This window comes from Trachymyrmex septentrionalis, unplaced genomic scaffold, assembly GCF_001594115.1.
Source record: "Trachymyrmex septentrionalis isolate Tsep2-gDNA-1 unplaced genomic scaffold, Tsep1.0 scaffold112, whole genome shotgun sequence".
Lineage (NCBI taxonomy): Eukaryota > Metazoa > Arthropoda > Insecta > Hymenoptera > Formicidae > Trachymyrmex > Trachymyrmex septentrionalis.
The window spans coordinates 613,276-627,714 of NW_017304248.1; the positions used below are offsets into that span (position 1 = coordinate 613,276).

The 14,439-nt window shown below is 31.8% G+C and overlaps 2 protein-coding genes across 2 annotated transcripts; one reads left to right on the forward strand and one right to left on the reverse strand.

Moving 5' to 3' along the window:
- Positions 1 to 1,171: 1,171 nt before the first annotated feature.
- On the reverse strand, positions 1,172 to 7,958 carry LOC108752645 (E3 ubiquitin-protein ligase TRIM33-like). The gene is made up of 11 exons (XM_018493643.1): positions 7,426 to 7,958; positions 7,004 to 7,233; positions 5,902 to 6,182; positions 5,721 to 5,831; positions 5,180 to 5,374; positions 4,461 to 4,573; positions 2,999 to 4,291; positions 2,129 to 2,294; positions 1,862 to 2,048; positions 1,614 to 1,766; positions 1,172 to 1,519 (listed from the first exon to the last, which is right to left on the reverse strand). The coding sequence occupies exons 1-11, from the start codon at positions 7,778 to 7,780 to the stop codon at positions 1,346 to 1,348; spliced, it is 3,258 nt and encodes a 1,085-aa protein (XP_018349145.1). The 5' UTR covers positions 7,781 to 7,958; the 3' UTR covers positions 1,172 to 1,345.
- Positions 7,959 to 9,685: 1,727 nt separating this feature from the next.
- Positions 9,686 to 12,360, forward strand: LOC108752652 (40S ribosomal protein SA). The gene is made up of 6 exons (XM_018493656.1): positions 9,686 to 9,768; positions 10,594 to 10,756; positions 10,839 to 11,050; positions 11,235 to 11,522; positions 11,704 to 11,928; positions 12,209 to 12,360. The coding sequence occupies exons 2-6, from the start codon at positions 10,624 to 10,626 to the stop codon at positions 12,284 to 12,286; spliced, it is 936 nt and encodes a 311-aa protein (XP_018349158.1). The 5' UTR covers positions 9,686 to 9,768; positions 10,594 to 10,623; the 3' UTR covers positions 12,287 to 12,360.
- The last annotated feature ends 2,079 nt before the right edge of the window (positions 12,361 to 14,439 follow it).

Sequence of the window (14,439 nt, forward strand, 5' to 3'; positions counted from 1 at the left end):
GTAACTTTTACCGATATTTTTTATAATAACGATTTGATAATGATGTTGCAATTTTTTATGACTATAATGGTAACTAACTAAGTTTGCATTAAAACTAACTGGGAGTTTGAAAAGTAATTTGTCATCATTATACGTTATTTACTGAGAATAATAAATTCATTACTTTTAACGCATCGCGCGCGCGCGCGCGCGCGACGTTACAAGTAACGAATAAAAATAATTTTCACAAAATTATTACTAAATTGTTATTATAACAAAATAACGATAAAAAGGAAGTAATGCGTGTTTCCATTCCCTGCTAAAAATATAGTATCTAAATCATTACAATTAATCCTAGCTATACACATGACGTTAAACTGTAGGTCTCTTGTGACTGTATACAACCAGCGTGCGCACCAGGCATATAAGAGAAGTCACCACGCTCGGTTACGGGCAATAGGATTGAAGACGTACACACTGGGGGTCTCAGAAACCCCAATGCAATTTGCTAAGTCGCGATTTTTTTCGTACTTTTGAACTTTTCTTTTTCTTGGAACCTATATATCTCGAAACTCCTTAATTCTATCGATTTTTACACGTTATGGACTTATTCCTTAATCAATTCTCTCTATTAATTGAAAAAAAAAGATTAATTGAAATATATCCATTTTTACGGTACAAATATAGATAGGATCCGAGGGACACAAATGTGTATATCAAAGATAAAAAAAGTATGTATAGCTAGGATTAAAAATCTAGCATGTCACTTATATAATATAATTTTATATATATATATATATATATATATATATATATATACACACACACACATAACGTGTAAATCTTAATGAATGTCTCAATATCTTATCATGGGAGATAAATTACCGACTGTAACGCATAAGAGAGAATGAAATATTGACCTCTTATGATACAACGTTGAGACATTCATTAAAATTCATTTTGATACGCACGCCCACGCATATATATATATGTGTGTGTGTGTGTGTGTGTGTGTGTGTGTGTGTGTGTGTGTACATATATATTCGAAAAATGAAACATGTCGAAAGTTATATATTACATTAACAATCATCTTGTCATTCTAAAGTATTTAATATCGTCAATTTAACTGAAAAACCGAAAAAATTTGTTATAAATATTTCAAAAGAGAACATATAATAAATGCTCATGTAACTTGTCTTTTCAACTATTTTAAGTATTTATCGTATTGCGAAAACGTGTGGATAGTATTTATCACATTCTATCAAGTCATTAATTGTTTAATCCGATAATTATAAATCGTAAAAATAATTTACTCCCAAACACAACGATTCCGACGAGATACACTTAACAATTCACTTATTTTATATTAATCACTAATCATGCGTCTGTATTTTCTATTGGGTGGAAAAACTTCTTCATCTTCTTCCTTGTCAGGTGTGAGGAAAGGATCGTCATATGCATAATTTGGTGCCCATTTCAATAACAACTTTTCAAAAAACTCTTCTAAATTTCTAGCTTCTTGATAAACTTGCGAATCCACCTAAAAAAAGAAATGTAAATAGAAATGTAAATAGAAATGTAAATATGATGACAATGATAAATAAAATAAGAATTAAAAATCTTCATCAGCTTACAGGATTGTACGTAAAAGCATTTTTGAACATAAGTCTAATGTCCGCCATAACTTGTCTTAGATCTGTATAATGATCTATATGATCAGACTTCAATTTATCCCTGATTATATCTAACGCAATTGGCTTCTTGATAATTCGATGATAATCAGTAATCTGAAAACAAAAACATTCATTGAATTATCTTAGCTTGTCAAACATTAACGTTGAGAAAAAATGGTGCTCCCTCGTCGTGCTCCTGTCGTGCTTACCTCGCTTGATACAACTTCCCGAAAAGGTAAGCTTTGCTCATATTGACAATAAAGTTCTAAGACAATCCTTTGTGCAATTCGTAATTCCTTAGCACTCATACCGTTTGATCTTTTTTCACTGTTCGATGTATCGTCCGAACAATCGAGTACATTGGTACACAACATACATTGCCAAGTTTCACTCTCGCTACAAAAAAAATACTTAATTAATAATAGTTGAAAGGAAAAGCGAGATAAAGATACATACATCATAAATAGAAAGCTTACTCTGGAAATGATTTTAAACTAGGTATATGACAATAAAGATGGAAGACTTTTGGACATTTATCGCAACACAGTACTGCATCTCCTCCATCCATACATACGGCACACCAATCTTCGTTTGGATCGTCCTTCATCACCATAGAAGCGGTTGTACTTTTCGAATTATCTGCTGACATGTAAATTGAAATGAAAAATCTAAGCCGAGTTTTTTATGTAAAAAATAAGAGTATACATTTTTAAAATAAGAGTTAACATTTTTAAATTTAAAATGTTTGAAGGTGGCTAAACAATTATAAAATATAAATAATGGAGAGTATACAGTCACAATAGATGTTTACGCAAGTCATATATTTAAAATTCACATATAAATAAGTAGACGTTTCGGTCAAGATTTGACCATCATCAGTCAAACAAGATGACAATAAATAAAAAACTTACAAAATAGATTTTAATTCGTACCATAATCTTATCACGTATCTACGTGAACTTGGAAATTCCGTATTTTCACATAAAGTTGCTCATCGATTCTTAAGAAAACAGGAATTGTAACAGAGAATTACATCAGAAGATTGAAACATTGTTAAATTTAACTCTCTTGATTTCTATTCACGCTGTAAATTCATACCACAAGCGATTGAAAAAAAAAATTATTTCACCATCTAGAAACTTGCGAGCATTGCGTTTTTAATTTTATGTAATTTCTTTTTAGTAATTTTTTTATGTAATTTTATTTTGATATTATTATAATTCCTTCAGACTACTGATTTTTGCTTAATTAAAATCTATTTTGTAAGTTTTTTATTTATTGCTCTCCATTACTTATATTTTGTAACATTTTTAAGTTAAAGTAAAATAATATCGAGTTTAACTAACCCGTTGCATTCTCAGTTATCGAGTTTATATCCTCGTCAGTGGAACTGTCGACTTGTGCCGAGTCTACCTGATTTTTTTGAGCTTCTGGTATCACTAAAATTCCATTACTATCTAATTTCGCAATAGTGAGCATTAGATCATTCAATGATTTCTGACAAAACTTATCTAAGCTCTTTTCGGTATCATCCGACTTGCCAGGAGTGGTGACAGGACTAGGTGTTTTGGGTATAGACGAACTGACAGCATGTAACAATGAAACGGTAGCTGAATTTTGCAACTGTGGTGGATTGTCACATGAACTGGCACTTACATTGCTGTTAAATTTTTGATTACTGCTAGTCTGTTGATTTCTTAAAGTAATTTTGTATGTATCATTGGTAGGAACTGGTGCGTAAGTAGGTATATGTTGATGTCGAGGCAAGGTATAAGGAAGGCAAGGATTTGCTTGTTGTGGTATATGCCAGCGATGGATGGGATAATTTCCAATGTGCTGCGTTGATGGAGAAGTTAAATTACATTGTTGTAAACGTGACGTCACAGGTACAATGGATGTATTTGTTGCTTGATATGTATGAGGTGGTGGTACTTGGACCCTCTGAGGGTTACTATTTGAAGAGTATCTATATCCAGGAGAAAATCGATATGGTACATGATTGGTGGATGTCCGAAACGCTGGATATGGAGGCGGTGGAATAGAATTATGCGCGAGAAGCCCCCGTAAACTTGTGTTCTGTCCGAGTTGATCCAGACTTTGAGCTTGCTGATGTGGATGCGTGGATGATGTTACTTGTTGTTGATGACAGGTTCCCAATGGACGTTGTTGATGCATCAATGGAGATTGTTGCAACCTGTTATTACTATAGTTGACAGAATATGGTACTCGTGGCTGATGTGCTTGTGGCGATGATCGAGGTGACATACTGTGCGGTGCGATATACTGTTGCATATAATTTTGTGATTGTTGAGTATGTTGTTGTTGTTGTTGTTGTTGTTGTTGGTGCTGCTGCTGCTGTTGCTGCTGCTGCTGCTGCTGTGGAAGATGCAGAGACGCTTGCTGATAAGAATTCTGTGGTGCGTTAGTGGATTGTTGTGTTACCATTACAGGTAATGGTAATCCCTGCTGAATGACAACAGGCATAACACCATCAGAGTGAGTATTATTTATTGAATTCGTAATTTGCTTTTGTTCGGCTTGTGACTCATTATAAGACACTGTGCTGTTATTAGCAGCCACAGGAGATATGGACGGATATATTCTACCATCAACGACTATCGCCCCGATTGATGACACCACTGTAGAAATAATACGAATTGGATTATACTTACATGTAAAATATAACCGATTGATTTTCTAATTTCAAGATTAAATCTCTAATTATTGATTAAATCAATTATACAATAAAAAATAAAGTAAAAGTATAAAAGTAAAAAATCAGATAAAACATGATTTAGTGTTACAAACCTTTTATTAAATCTGGTACTTTTTCTAAAGATAAATGTATCCTGACAGGTATTTCAGGATTTGGAATATCAGCTCGTCTACTTTTTATTCTTTGTAAATGGCTTGTAACAGATCTGTAATAATATTATTATGTGTGAATATATATATAGAATGAGATATTTAAAATGTTACAGCTGTTATCTTTGAAAATACTTCGCATATTCTTGCAGCTCATCGAGACATTTTCAAAATGATCAAGATGATCAAACCTGTGCGCTTATATTGTCCATTGTTAATTAATATATAGAGAGATATATAATCTTTCGCGCGATACATCTTGAATAATATATCAACGCTATCACAATTTTCAAGGTGATTTGATTAATATAAAGCTCTTAACCAAAGAAAGTTTAATTATACTATTTTGGAAATATCTCAATGTCATCCAAGAATGTAGAGTATTCCGTTTCAAAAATTTAATATTAAAATTATTTCATATAACATTACAAAATTAATTTTTTCAAAAATTAAAATTCACTATTATTCAACCCCCTTCAAATTATATAACTTTTCTCTAAAGCATGTTTTGCTATAATGCATACTTTCGAAGATAACAGCTTGTAGTAATATTTCAAATGCTCCACTTAGTGTGTGTGTGTGTGTGTGTGTGTGTGTGTGTGTGTGTGGGTGTGCGCGCGCGCGCGCGCGTGTATGTAACAGTATCTATAATTTCAGTATACCTTTTACTATATAATAATTCCATGTCCGATCCTTTTTTCAAAGCATGAGTACCAAAAAGTATACAATGATCTGTAAGTCTAGACAATTGATCTAAAGCAACTTTTTTTTCATTTAATGTATTCTGTTTTTGATCACACACTTCATTTAACCTCATCACCAATTGCTTTCCTCTTGTATTAATAGCATTTGTTAATCTGATAAAAAAAGAATAAGATAAAAGAACAAGTGACTAATCGAATTATATAATTAATATAAATACACACACACACACACACACACACACACACGCGCGTGTGTGTGTGTGTGTGTGTGTATGCACTTAATGCATATGTATTTATAATTAGGACTGGAATGTTCGGACACAATCACAAAGCATATGCAAAGAATTACTATGCGATTTGTTTATATTAAGTAGGCCATATGGTCTACCGAAATGTTGCCATTTTACTTCAGTAAGTATGCGACTCACTCCACAGTTCTTCGCACATGCTTTATGATCATGTCCGAACTTCTGGACTCTGATTTATAATATATACTTACTGTACTACCATTTGTGTTATATCTTGAACTAGACTTTTTTTCTTCTCCAATATTAAAATTTGTCTATCTTCTATAACTTTCATCGCACTTTTTAATAATACCCGTTTGTAACTAAAAAATATTGTTTGTATCTATTTGTAATCCTTTAATATTTTACTGATTGCTACTTTATAAATCCTACCTTACTTCTTTAAGCAAAATCGACATGGAAGTACGAGTTTCGGCTGCAATTTCATGAATAAATTTATATTTATGGTCACGATGTTCACTAAGTTGACAGTCTCTACAAGTCAGTCTATCACATGTTTGACAAAATAAAGATAACTGTTCATGGGAATGAATTGTGCAAAACAAATATCCAGGTATCTTCTTATTTCCTCTTTTAACATTATCTCTATCATTTACTATTTCATCCTTAGGTTTAATTATATGATCCTTGGTTATCTTCAATCTTTGATGAGCCTTAAAATAGTTCCATTCAATATGATTAATTAATGTTTCAACTTCAGTATTCATTAAACAAAAATTTCCATTTTTTCATCTGAGAGATATAATTATAGATTATTTATATACACACAAACAGAGTGTTTCTTAAAGTTCATCTATGAATCATATAGCATTATTTCTGATCAAAAACTGAGTCAAAAAGATCCAGCGCATATACACACACACACAAGGTGAATCAGAGTAATTCAACCAATTTTTTACCCTATGAGAAAATTATCGACTTAGCATACAGTTGCGTGGATACATCATGTGAATTGCTGGTTTGGACGCATTGAAAAATAGGTGCATTTTTAATATCTTCGCGTATAACAAAAATAAAATTTTGTAATTATTTTCACAACTCAACGTCAAACATGCCTATTTTTGCATTCCAGTAGTTTGCATTATGTTATCCATATATCTGATCTATATCGTTAAGTTGATAATTAGATGTGTAGTCGATAATTTTCTCATAGGGTAAAAACTTGGTTCAATTACTCTGATTAACTATGATTAACTGTGCATATATACAGGGTGTTGCATTTTAAACAATCATTGCTCCAAAATTTTCTTTGTTTGCGATTTTAGGGAAAAGTATTTCAGATAAAAGTTGTATGTGGAAAGAGGCATAAAATGATGTCATTGATTTGACACTGGAAAGTTGTTTTATATTTTTTTCTCTAAAATTGCAAACAAAAAAAATTTTTGGGGATGATCATTTTAAATACAACATCCTGTGTATGTGTGTGTATGTGTATATATATATTCTCCTTCATTTAATACAAATTTATAATTACCATAACACAATTTTCACAAATAAATTCTTCACATTCCATACACCAACTAGTAGCGATAATGTTATCATGACAGCTAGTACATTTTTTTTCTTCCTCAGCTTCCTTAGCTTCATCATCCAATCCTAGATCACTTTCTTCCTCTAATAATTTTGATAGAAATCTATTTTCAATCAAATTTTCCACCTGGCTGGTTACGTTGCAAACATGACATATAATCACATTACTCTCTACTGCAAAAGATAACATTAATATAAAATTAATTTAATGTAAAATTATAATAAATATCAAAGTAGAAACCAGAATTACTGTATTTCACAGTCAAATATTACAGTATTTAATGATCTAATATTAATGAATATACATCAACTTTTCTAAAGATCATTGAGAATAAAAAAAAAGAAGTTTACATATATTTTACATACACAGGATATCTACATCGACTGATGTATTATGATCGCTGATTTTATTGTTAACGCACATTATGCAAGCTGCATGTAAGCATTCCAGAAGCTTTGCGTCCTCACCCATGGTGAACACTTTACTACAAAAAACGCATTTTGAAAGAAACGCACGGATCTCACTTTCCTGACTTTCAGTAGTGCACTCAATACGTTGATCGTTGCAGTCTTCCTCAATACAAATTGCATCTTGCACTTGAGATTGCTGTGTATCTTGCTTAGAAATGTTTTGCTCCGAAGGTTCCTCCTTCACTACTACAGGTAATACTACAGGTAACGTTGACATCCCCACCACTAATTCATTACTTTGATTTTCCATGGCTGGTGGAGATTCGAAGATACAATCTCTTCACTCTTTTCAGAAAATAGCTTACGTTATAACTTGTAGTAAAAGATTTCTCTCGAATAATGTAGTGGGTACGGCGCCATGGCAGCCATTTTAATTAATGCATACACATCAGAAACTTTTGTAGACGTTCATTATCATTCAATAATATCGAATATTTTTCGAAGTAAGAACATCGAATATATAAAATTCTGAATAAAAAATCGACTAGATATTTTTTAATTATTTATTTTCAACTTTCATCAATATTTTTAATTTTAAAGACTTTGAGTATATGTACATACATATATACAGACAAAACTGAAGGCTCCTGCACACAGAACTGGACAGGATGTTGATGCTTGCCGCGGAAATTAGTAGCCTAAAGTCCTGTATCCACTATGCTAGAAACTCGATCCGAACTCCAAATTCTCGGACCGAGAAATGTGTAGTCGATCAACTTGTCGTTTTTCCGTAAAAACTACATGTTGATGGACTGATACAAATTCCTGGATCCAAGAACTCGGACCGAGTTCTAACATCGTGGATACAATTAGGCCTTATCATGCATGTTGTCCACGTTAAGGTAAATTTTCACGAGTTGCTCTGACCAGCTGTTTCAACGACAAATAGGATCACGTGATCAAAATGGATGCTTGATATTCATTAATTTTGACACTGACGAGATACTATTAAAGACCTGGGCAAATTTTCGGCGGTATAAAAAGGGTTCCAAAGGCCCGGAGGTAATTGAAGAAAACGCTGACATTACCGACAATTGATATAAATTTGCTTATTATTAACATAAATATTTACCTTATACATTATTAAATTCATGATTTTTTATTACATAAATGTTCCATAAATAAATATACATACTTGTAAAGCTATAATATCCTATATAATGCAGAAAAATTATAATTTTTTCTCTGCAGTTATCATCTCTGTTGATAATAAAACTTTGACGATAACACTGAAAAGTAATAATCACAATTTTAAAGAAAAATCGAGTATTATTGAGTTCTAAATGCATAAATACGTCTATTAAACTAATAAATCATAAAATTAGTACAATATTATCAGTTTTTAACTCTTAATTATTTCAATATTCACAAGGACGTAAGGATGTCGGTCTTTAATAGTATCTCATCGGTGATTTTGACTATGTGATCCTTTTTGTCGCTAATAGCAGAGAGAAGCTTGAGAGCGGTCATGCCTAGGATTTAGGTTCGATTGTTCCACCTGTTGGTAAATGTTAAGTAAATCTGGCAATCCGCGCATGTGATTGGGAAATCTTTACCCAACAGATAAAACTTACCAAAAGGTGGAACAATTGGTCCTTATTTGTTACTTTATTTTAAAGCGGTTCTATGTCCATAAAATGTGGACATTGAATTACGTAGCCAATATCCATGATCCATGATGGTTGGTAATGTTTACGATTTTTTGGTTGTATTCTTTGCTATGCCACGAATTTCTCTCTTAGATAAATAAAACTGTAAGGGGCTCCGCACAATAAAAGGAATAGAGAACAGAGAAGAATTTCAACCTATCAGAAATCATATATTGTGGAATACATAGTTTCTAATAGATTGAAATTCTTACAAGCCTCTTACAAGCGCCGACTGTTCGATTAATTGTTCGTCTTTGTCGTAAAAATTTACCTGTACATGTAATTGCACCTTAGCATAGCGACGCGAACCGAACAAACCTTACCAATTTTACATCACTGATCCATGCAGTTACCATTCGAGTATTTTATCGTCTAAAAAATCACTTTCTTCCTCTAATTTTAAATATAATTAATACTTTTTAATACTTTCCCTTGGTAATCATCTTTTCTATACTATTTGTTTCGTTAAAAAATAACAGCTATTTTGATTCATGACGCTCGCGATTTGCGCAGGCGCAGGACGCATAGTTGTGCAACTTCCTTTTCTGTTGGAGTCTCCCAACGAAGTCTCCTAGTGGCATCCCATAACGTAAGTTTTATCGCAAATTGCAATTCTGCTTTGTATTTCTGTAACATTTAAACAGCTAATTTTGAAACAGATAATCATGTTTATTCATAACACAGGCATTTCTTTCTTAAATAAAATATGCTCTAATGATAATTTTTTAGAATTTGGTTTGAAAAAAGATTTATCCCATGCACGTGGCATGCTTTACAATTTTCAATACATTACATGTGATTTTAGACTTAAATCTTGGACTTTGCATTTTGTCATTCTAGATAGTAAGAAAGTTGGAATATGAAACACAGTTTCGAAAACTGTTTATATAAATCTGAAATTACTTACGATTTTGAGGTTAATTCTAGTTTCATTATATTTTGGCTGCCTTTGACGCTTTCAGTATTCTATCCTTATTTTGCAAGTTTTGCTTAAAGCATGTGAGCAATCAAATTGAACACAGTTTCTTTTTTTTTATAGATCTCTGTAGATATCTATTAATACAATAAATAAGATAAATGATAAATAATTATGGCCTATTAGTTGTGTTTAATTTGTACGTTTGATGCTTATAATATAAAATTGTTAATTTTTTTTAATTGAGTTGATATCATATAACTCCAAATTATTTAAAACTTATTACATTAAAAAAAAACTTAATAAGTTTTAGAATTGAATTATTGAGGAAAAGTTTATATTGCTTGTATGCAAAAATAATGATAAAATTATACTTGATCTCTTTGCCAATTATAGTAGAAATAGAAAAATAAATAGTAGTCCTTAGCTTTTATTTAATGTAGCAGTATATTCTTGTCTCATTTTTAATAATAATTGATAAAAATAAAACTATTTTAGGTTGACTCGTAATTCAATCACAACGTTAAAATGTCAGGAGGTTTAGACGTATTAGCCCTCAAAGAGGATGATGTTACTAAAATGTTGGCTGCTGGCACTCATCTTGGTGCTGAAAACGTCAACTTCCAGATGGAACAGTATGTCTATAAGAAGAGAGTTGATGGCAAGTAATATATGCTTTAAACATAACTTATATTTTTTAGTATATAGATTATAATTACCATGTCTTTTTTTTACAATTACAGGTGCTGGTGTAAATGTCATCAATCTTCGTCACACCTGGGAAAAGTTATTGCTCGCAGCCCGTGCCATTGTTGCCATTGAACACCCTAGTGAAGTTTTTGTCATCAGCTGCCGTCATTCAGGTCAAAGAGCCGTCCTGAAATTTGCAGCTCATACTGGTGCCACTCCTATCGCTGGACGTTTCACCCCAGGTGCATTCACCAATCAAATTCAGGTGAAAAAAATAATATCCCATTTAATTTAATTTTTTAGTACGAAGATCAAAGTGATGAAACATTTTATTCCAGAATTAATACTTGTTGATTTTATTGGCTTAATCTTTCCTGATTTTGTTGCAATATTGTTAGATATTTTAACAAACAATTCATTGAGTGCATAGTGATCAACTTTGTTTCTAGGCTGCCTTCCGTGAACCACGCCTGCTGATCGTCACGGATCCATCTACTGACCATCAGCCTATTACTGAGGCGAGCTATGTAAATATTCCAGTCATCGCTTTCTGCAATACTGATTCACCACTGCGCTTCGTAGACATTGCGATTCCCTGTAATACCAAGAGTTTACACACTGTTGGTTTGATGTGGTGGCTGCTCGCCAGAGAAGTATTGCGCCTGAGGGGATCTATCCCACGTGAGACTAAGTGGGATGTTGTAGTCGATCTCTTCTTCTACAGAGATCCCGAAGAGGTCTGTACCATCCGATTACTGCTTTCCGTTTTAAGTTTACCATAATGATGAAAAAATAGAATCCAGAAACAAATCTGTTGGTTTTTTTTATGGCTTAATCTTTTCTGATAAACATGGAGCAAATGTTCCTCGATCAATTTCTTTGTAGCGATTGATAATGAGTTACGAAACATCTTTCTAGGCAGAGAAAGAAGAACAGGCTGCGAAAGAAATCGCGCCGGCAAAGGAATTCACCGGTCCAGTGGAGACTGCTCCTGCTCCGGAACCTGGCTGGGTGAACGATGTTGAGTCTACCGCCGTGGCCACCGAGAACTGGGCTGACGATGTAGCACCTCCAGCAGCTGCCGCTATTCCTGCAGCCGGCGCCACACCGTCATTCCAAACAAGCGGTGATTGGGCTGCCCAGGTAAAGGACACATTCACACTTATTTCCGATTAATTAAATTGAATTGATTTACCTATTTCTCTTTCGACTTGTATAGCTCTGTAACTCATTTTTTTATATATGTATTTAAAATATAAAATATATGTATAAAACATAAAACAATCAACAATCAAATGTCGTTTATCCTTGTTATTCATTGAATGTCAATCAAGGACAAAACGACGTTTATATCGGCTATCTATTAAAAGGAAAGCGGCCATTAATATTAATATACGCTTATTAATTGATGTTATCTGTTTAGCCTCCAGAGGAGTGGTCAACACCTGTGGCAACTGCTGCTACTCAAAGCTGGGGAGGTGCAAGCAGCGAAAAGTGGTAATTCTGTGCTTGCTAATATCTCAAGGACAATGTTATACTTTGTACAACGTGTGTAACAAGATTTTGAAACAAACAGTACTACTATGTACTCTTTTTCCATATTTAATCATCTCTTAATATCCTATATCTCCAACATCCTATATCCAAAATTATGATACTATTGAAGTGATTTTCTCTGTTAAGCGCAGTTGATAGGTGAAACATCAGTTTAATAAGCTCAATTGCAAGTTAACTTGTTAATTTGATCTATTATTTACTATGCCTACCGCTTTTGATTCAAGTGTAACTTAACGCATCCATTAACTTTCAAAGTTATTCTTATTTTAAAATTATGTTCTACTATTGTTCGAAAGCAATTTTGCCAGAGAAAAAAATGTTTTCCTAGCACAGGAAAATCGCATTATGCATTCCGTGTATGGATAAATTGTGGACATCCTGTATATTTGATTGTAGAATAATTTTATTAAGACTAAAAAGATAAAATATTAAAATACTATATTTTAAACTTTACAGCTTTCAAGTTCGTTAAAATATATTTAACAGAGCATTATGGGGGCATTCGTGCATAATGGTATAATGTACATTTCAACTCCAAAGAATATATCATATGCAATTTATTTTATTACATATATGTAGATAGTTTATTAATCGAAATAACACCTGTATAATCACTTTTCGAAAAATAGATAAACGTCTGTATTTAGAATAAAATTTGGTTCTTCAAATGTTGAAATGGACAACTTTACATTAGAATAATTGAAAATTGACTTAATCACATATACATGAAATATTTTATACTGTAATAATTGAATTCTAAAATATACCATTTAAGAATAATTCAGAGATACCAATGGAAAATATCAACTTTTTAAAAAATCTTTTTTGTTCTTAAAATTATGAACGTCTAAGATTTTATTCAAATGACATACATACAAAAGTTCGTTTTTTTCCGAATGTTTTTGAACATTTTACGTATTTATGATTTCAGCAAATTCGGATAAAATTTATTATATATTTATAAACAAAAATATTAGAGTCCGACTGAAATTTGCTGAAATTGAACCGAAACACTCAGCTACATGGCAATTTCAACCGAAACCAAAATTAGAAAAAAGGAATCCTATAAAGAATGTATAGATATGCCCATATATCATACATTTATATTATTTATTGAAACAATAATTAAATTTCGGCCGAAATCGAAAATTTAATTTTGGCCAAAGAATATAAGTACTTCTTCAAAAATATCATTAATTATTGAAACAATAAATCTTTTTTATCGCTGCATACTTTCTGAACTATACACAGTGCAATAAGAAACAGATCTAATAATTATATGTTTATAAAGAACTATATGGTTTCAGTCGAAACTGACACGTAATGAGTTTTCAGTTTCGATAAAAGTTTCAATCAGATTCTAAAAAGTATATACTTACAATATTTTTCATTGTCGTTAAAAACATTCTTTCATAGATGTAATCAAAATTATGCACATTTATTACAAAAGTATAATAGAAAAAAATATACATTTTATGATCATCATTTATTTGTAAACTTTGAAATCAGAAGAAATATGATTCCTAAATATAACTTTGGGCTCATTTCAAAATGTCCTCTACGAGAAAAATTTTACTTGATATAATTCAGTATGTATGTCACGTACTATATATATTTCGAATAAAATTTTCTTCGGAGAGAAACGTTTTTTTTTGGAATGTAGTATATAAAACGTTAACTAAAATTTCTACTTAAATTGATTTATGGTAACTATCGTAACATAACACATCAATTTCATTTGCTTAGATACTGTACTGTATCCAAACGAAAAAAATTCCGAAATCAATGATTACAACAATAGAATATAAAGAGATAAACAACAGTATACAATAGAATTTTAGAAATCGAGTATTGTATCATCTCAAGTTATGGAAGTACTCTTCACTGCATCATATCGAATATATAATCATAATATATATGAAAAATAAATGAATCTTTTATATAATGTAATTACAGCAAGAGCCTTAAAAATTTCAGAGAAGTCGGGACGCTAAAATCCATCTATTTTAGTATATATCAGTTTAATGCTGTAATTTTTTTCTAAATAAATTGTACTCATGTTACTAATTCATGTATTCATGTTATTAATTCATCCTC

Excerpts from the sequence above, each read along its gene's own strand:
- LOC108752652 (XM_018493656.1), top strand. The coding sequence starts at position 10,624 with ATGTCAGGAGGTTTAGACGTATTAGCCCTCAAAGAGGATGATGTTACT. Across the intron at positions 11,051-11,234 it reads CATTCACCAATCAAATTCAG|GCTGCCTTCCGTGAACCACG; the intron begins GTGAAAAAAATA and ends CTTTGTTTCTAG. Across the intron at positions 11,523-11,703 it reads TCTACAGAGATCCCGAAGAG|GCAGAGAAAGAAGAACAGGC; the intron begins GTCTGTACCATC and ends ACATCTTTCTAG.
- LOC108752645 (XM_018493643.1), bottom strand. The coding sequence starts at position 7,780 with ATGGAAAATCAAAGTAATGAATTAGTGGTGGGGATGTCAACGTTACCT. Across the intron at positions 4,574-5,179 it reads GAATTATTATATAGTAAAAG|ATCTGTTACAAGCCATTTAC; the intron begins GTATACTGAAAT and ends ATATTATTACAG. Across the intron at positions 1,520-1,613 it reads ATGCTTTTACGTACAATCCT|GTGGATTCGCAAGTTTATCA; the intron begins GTAAGCTGATGA and ends TTCTTTTTTTAG.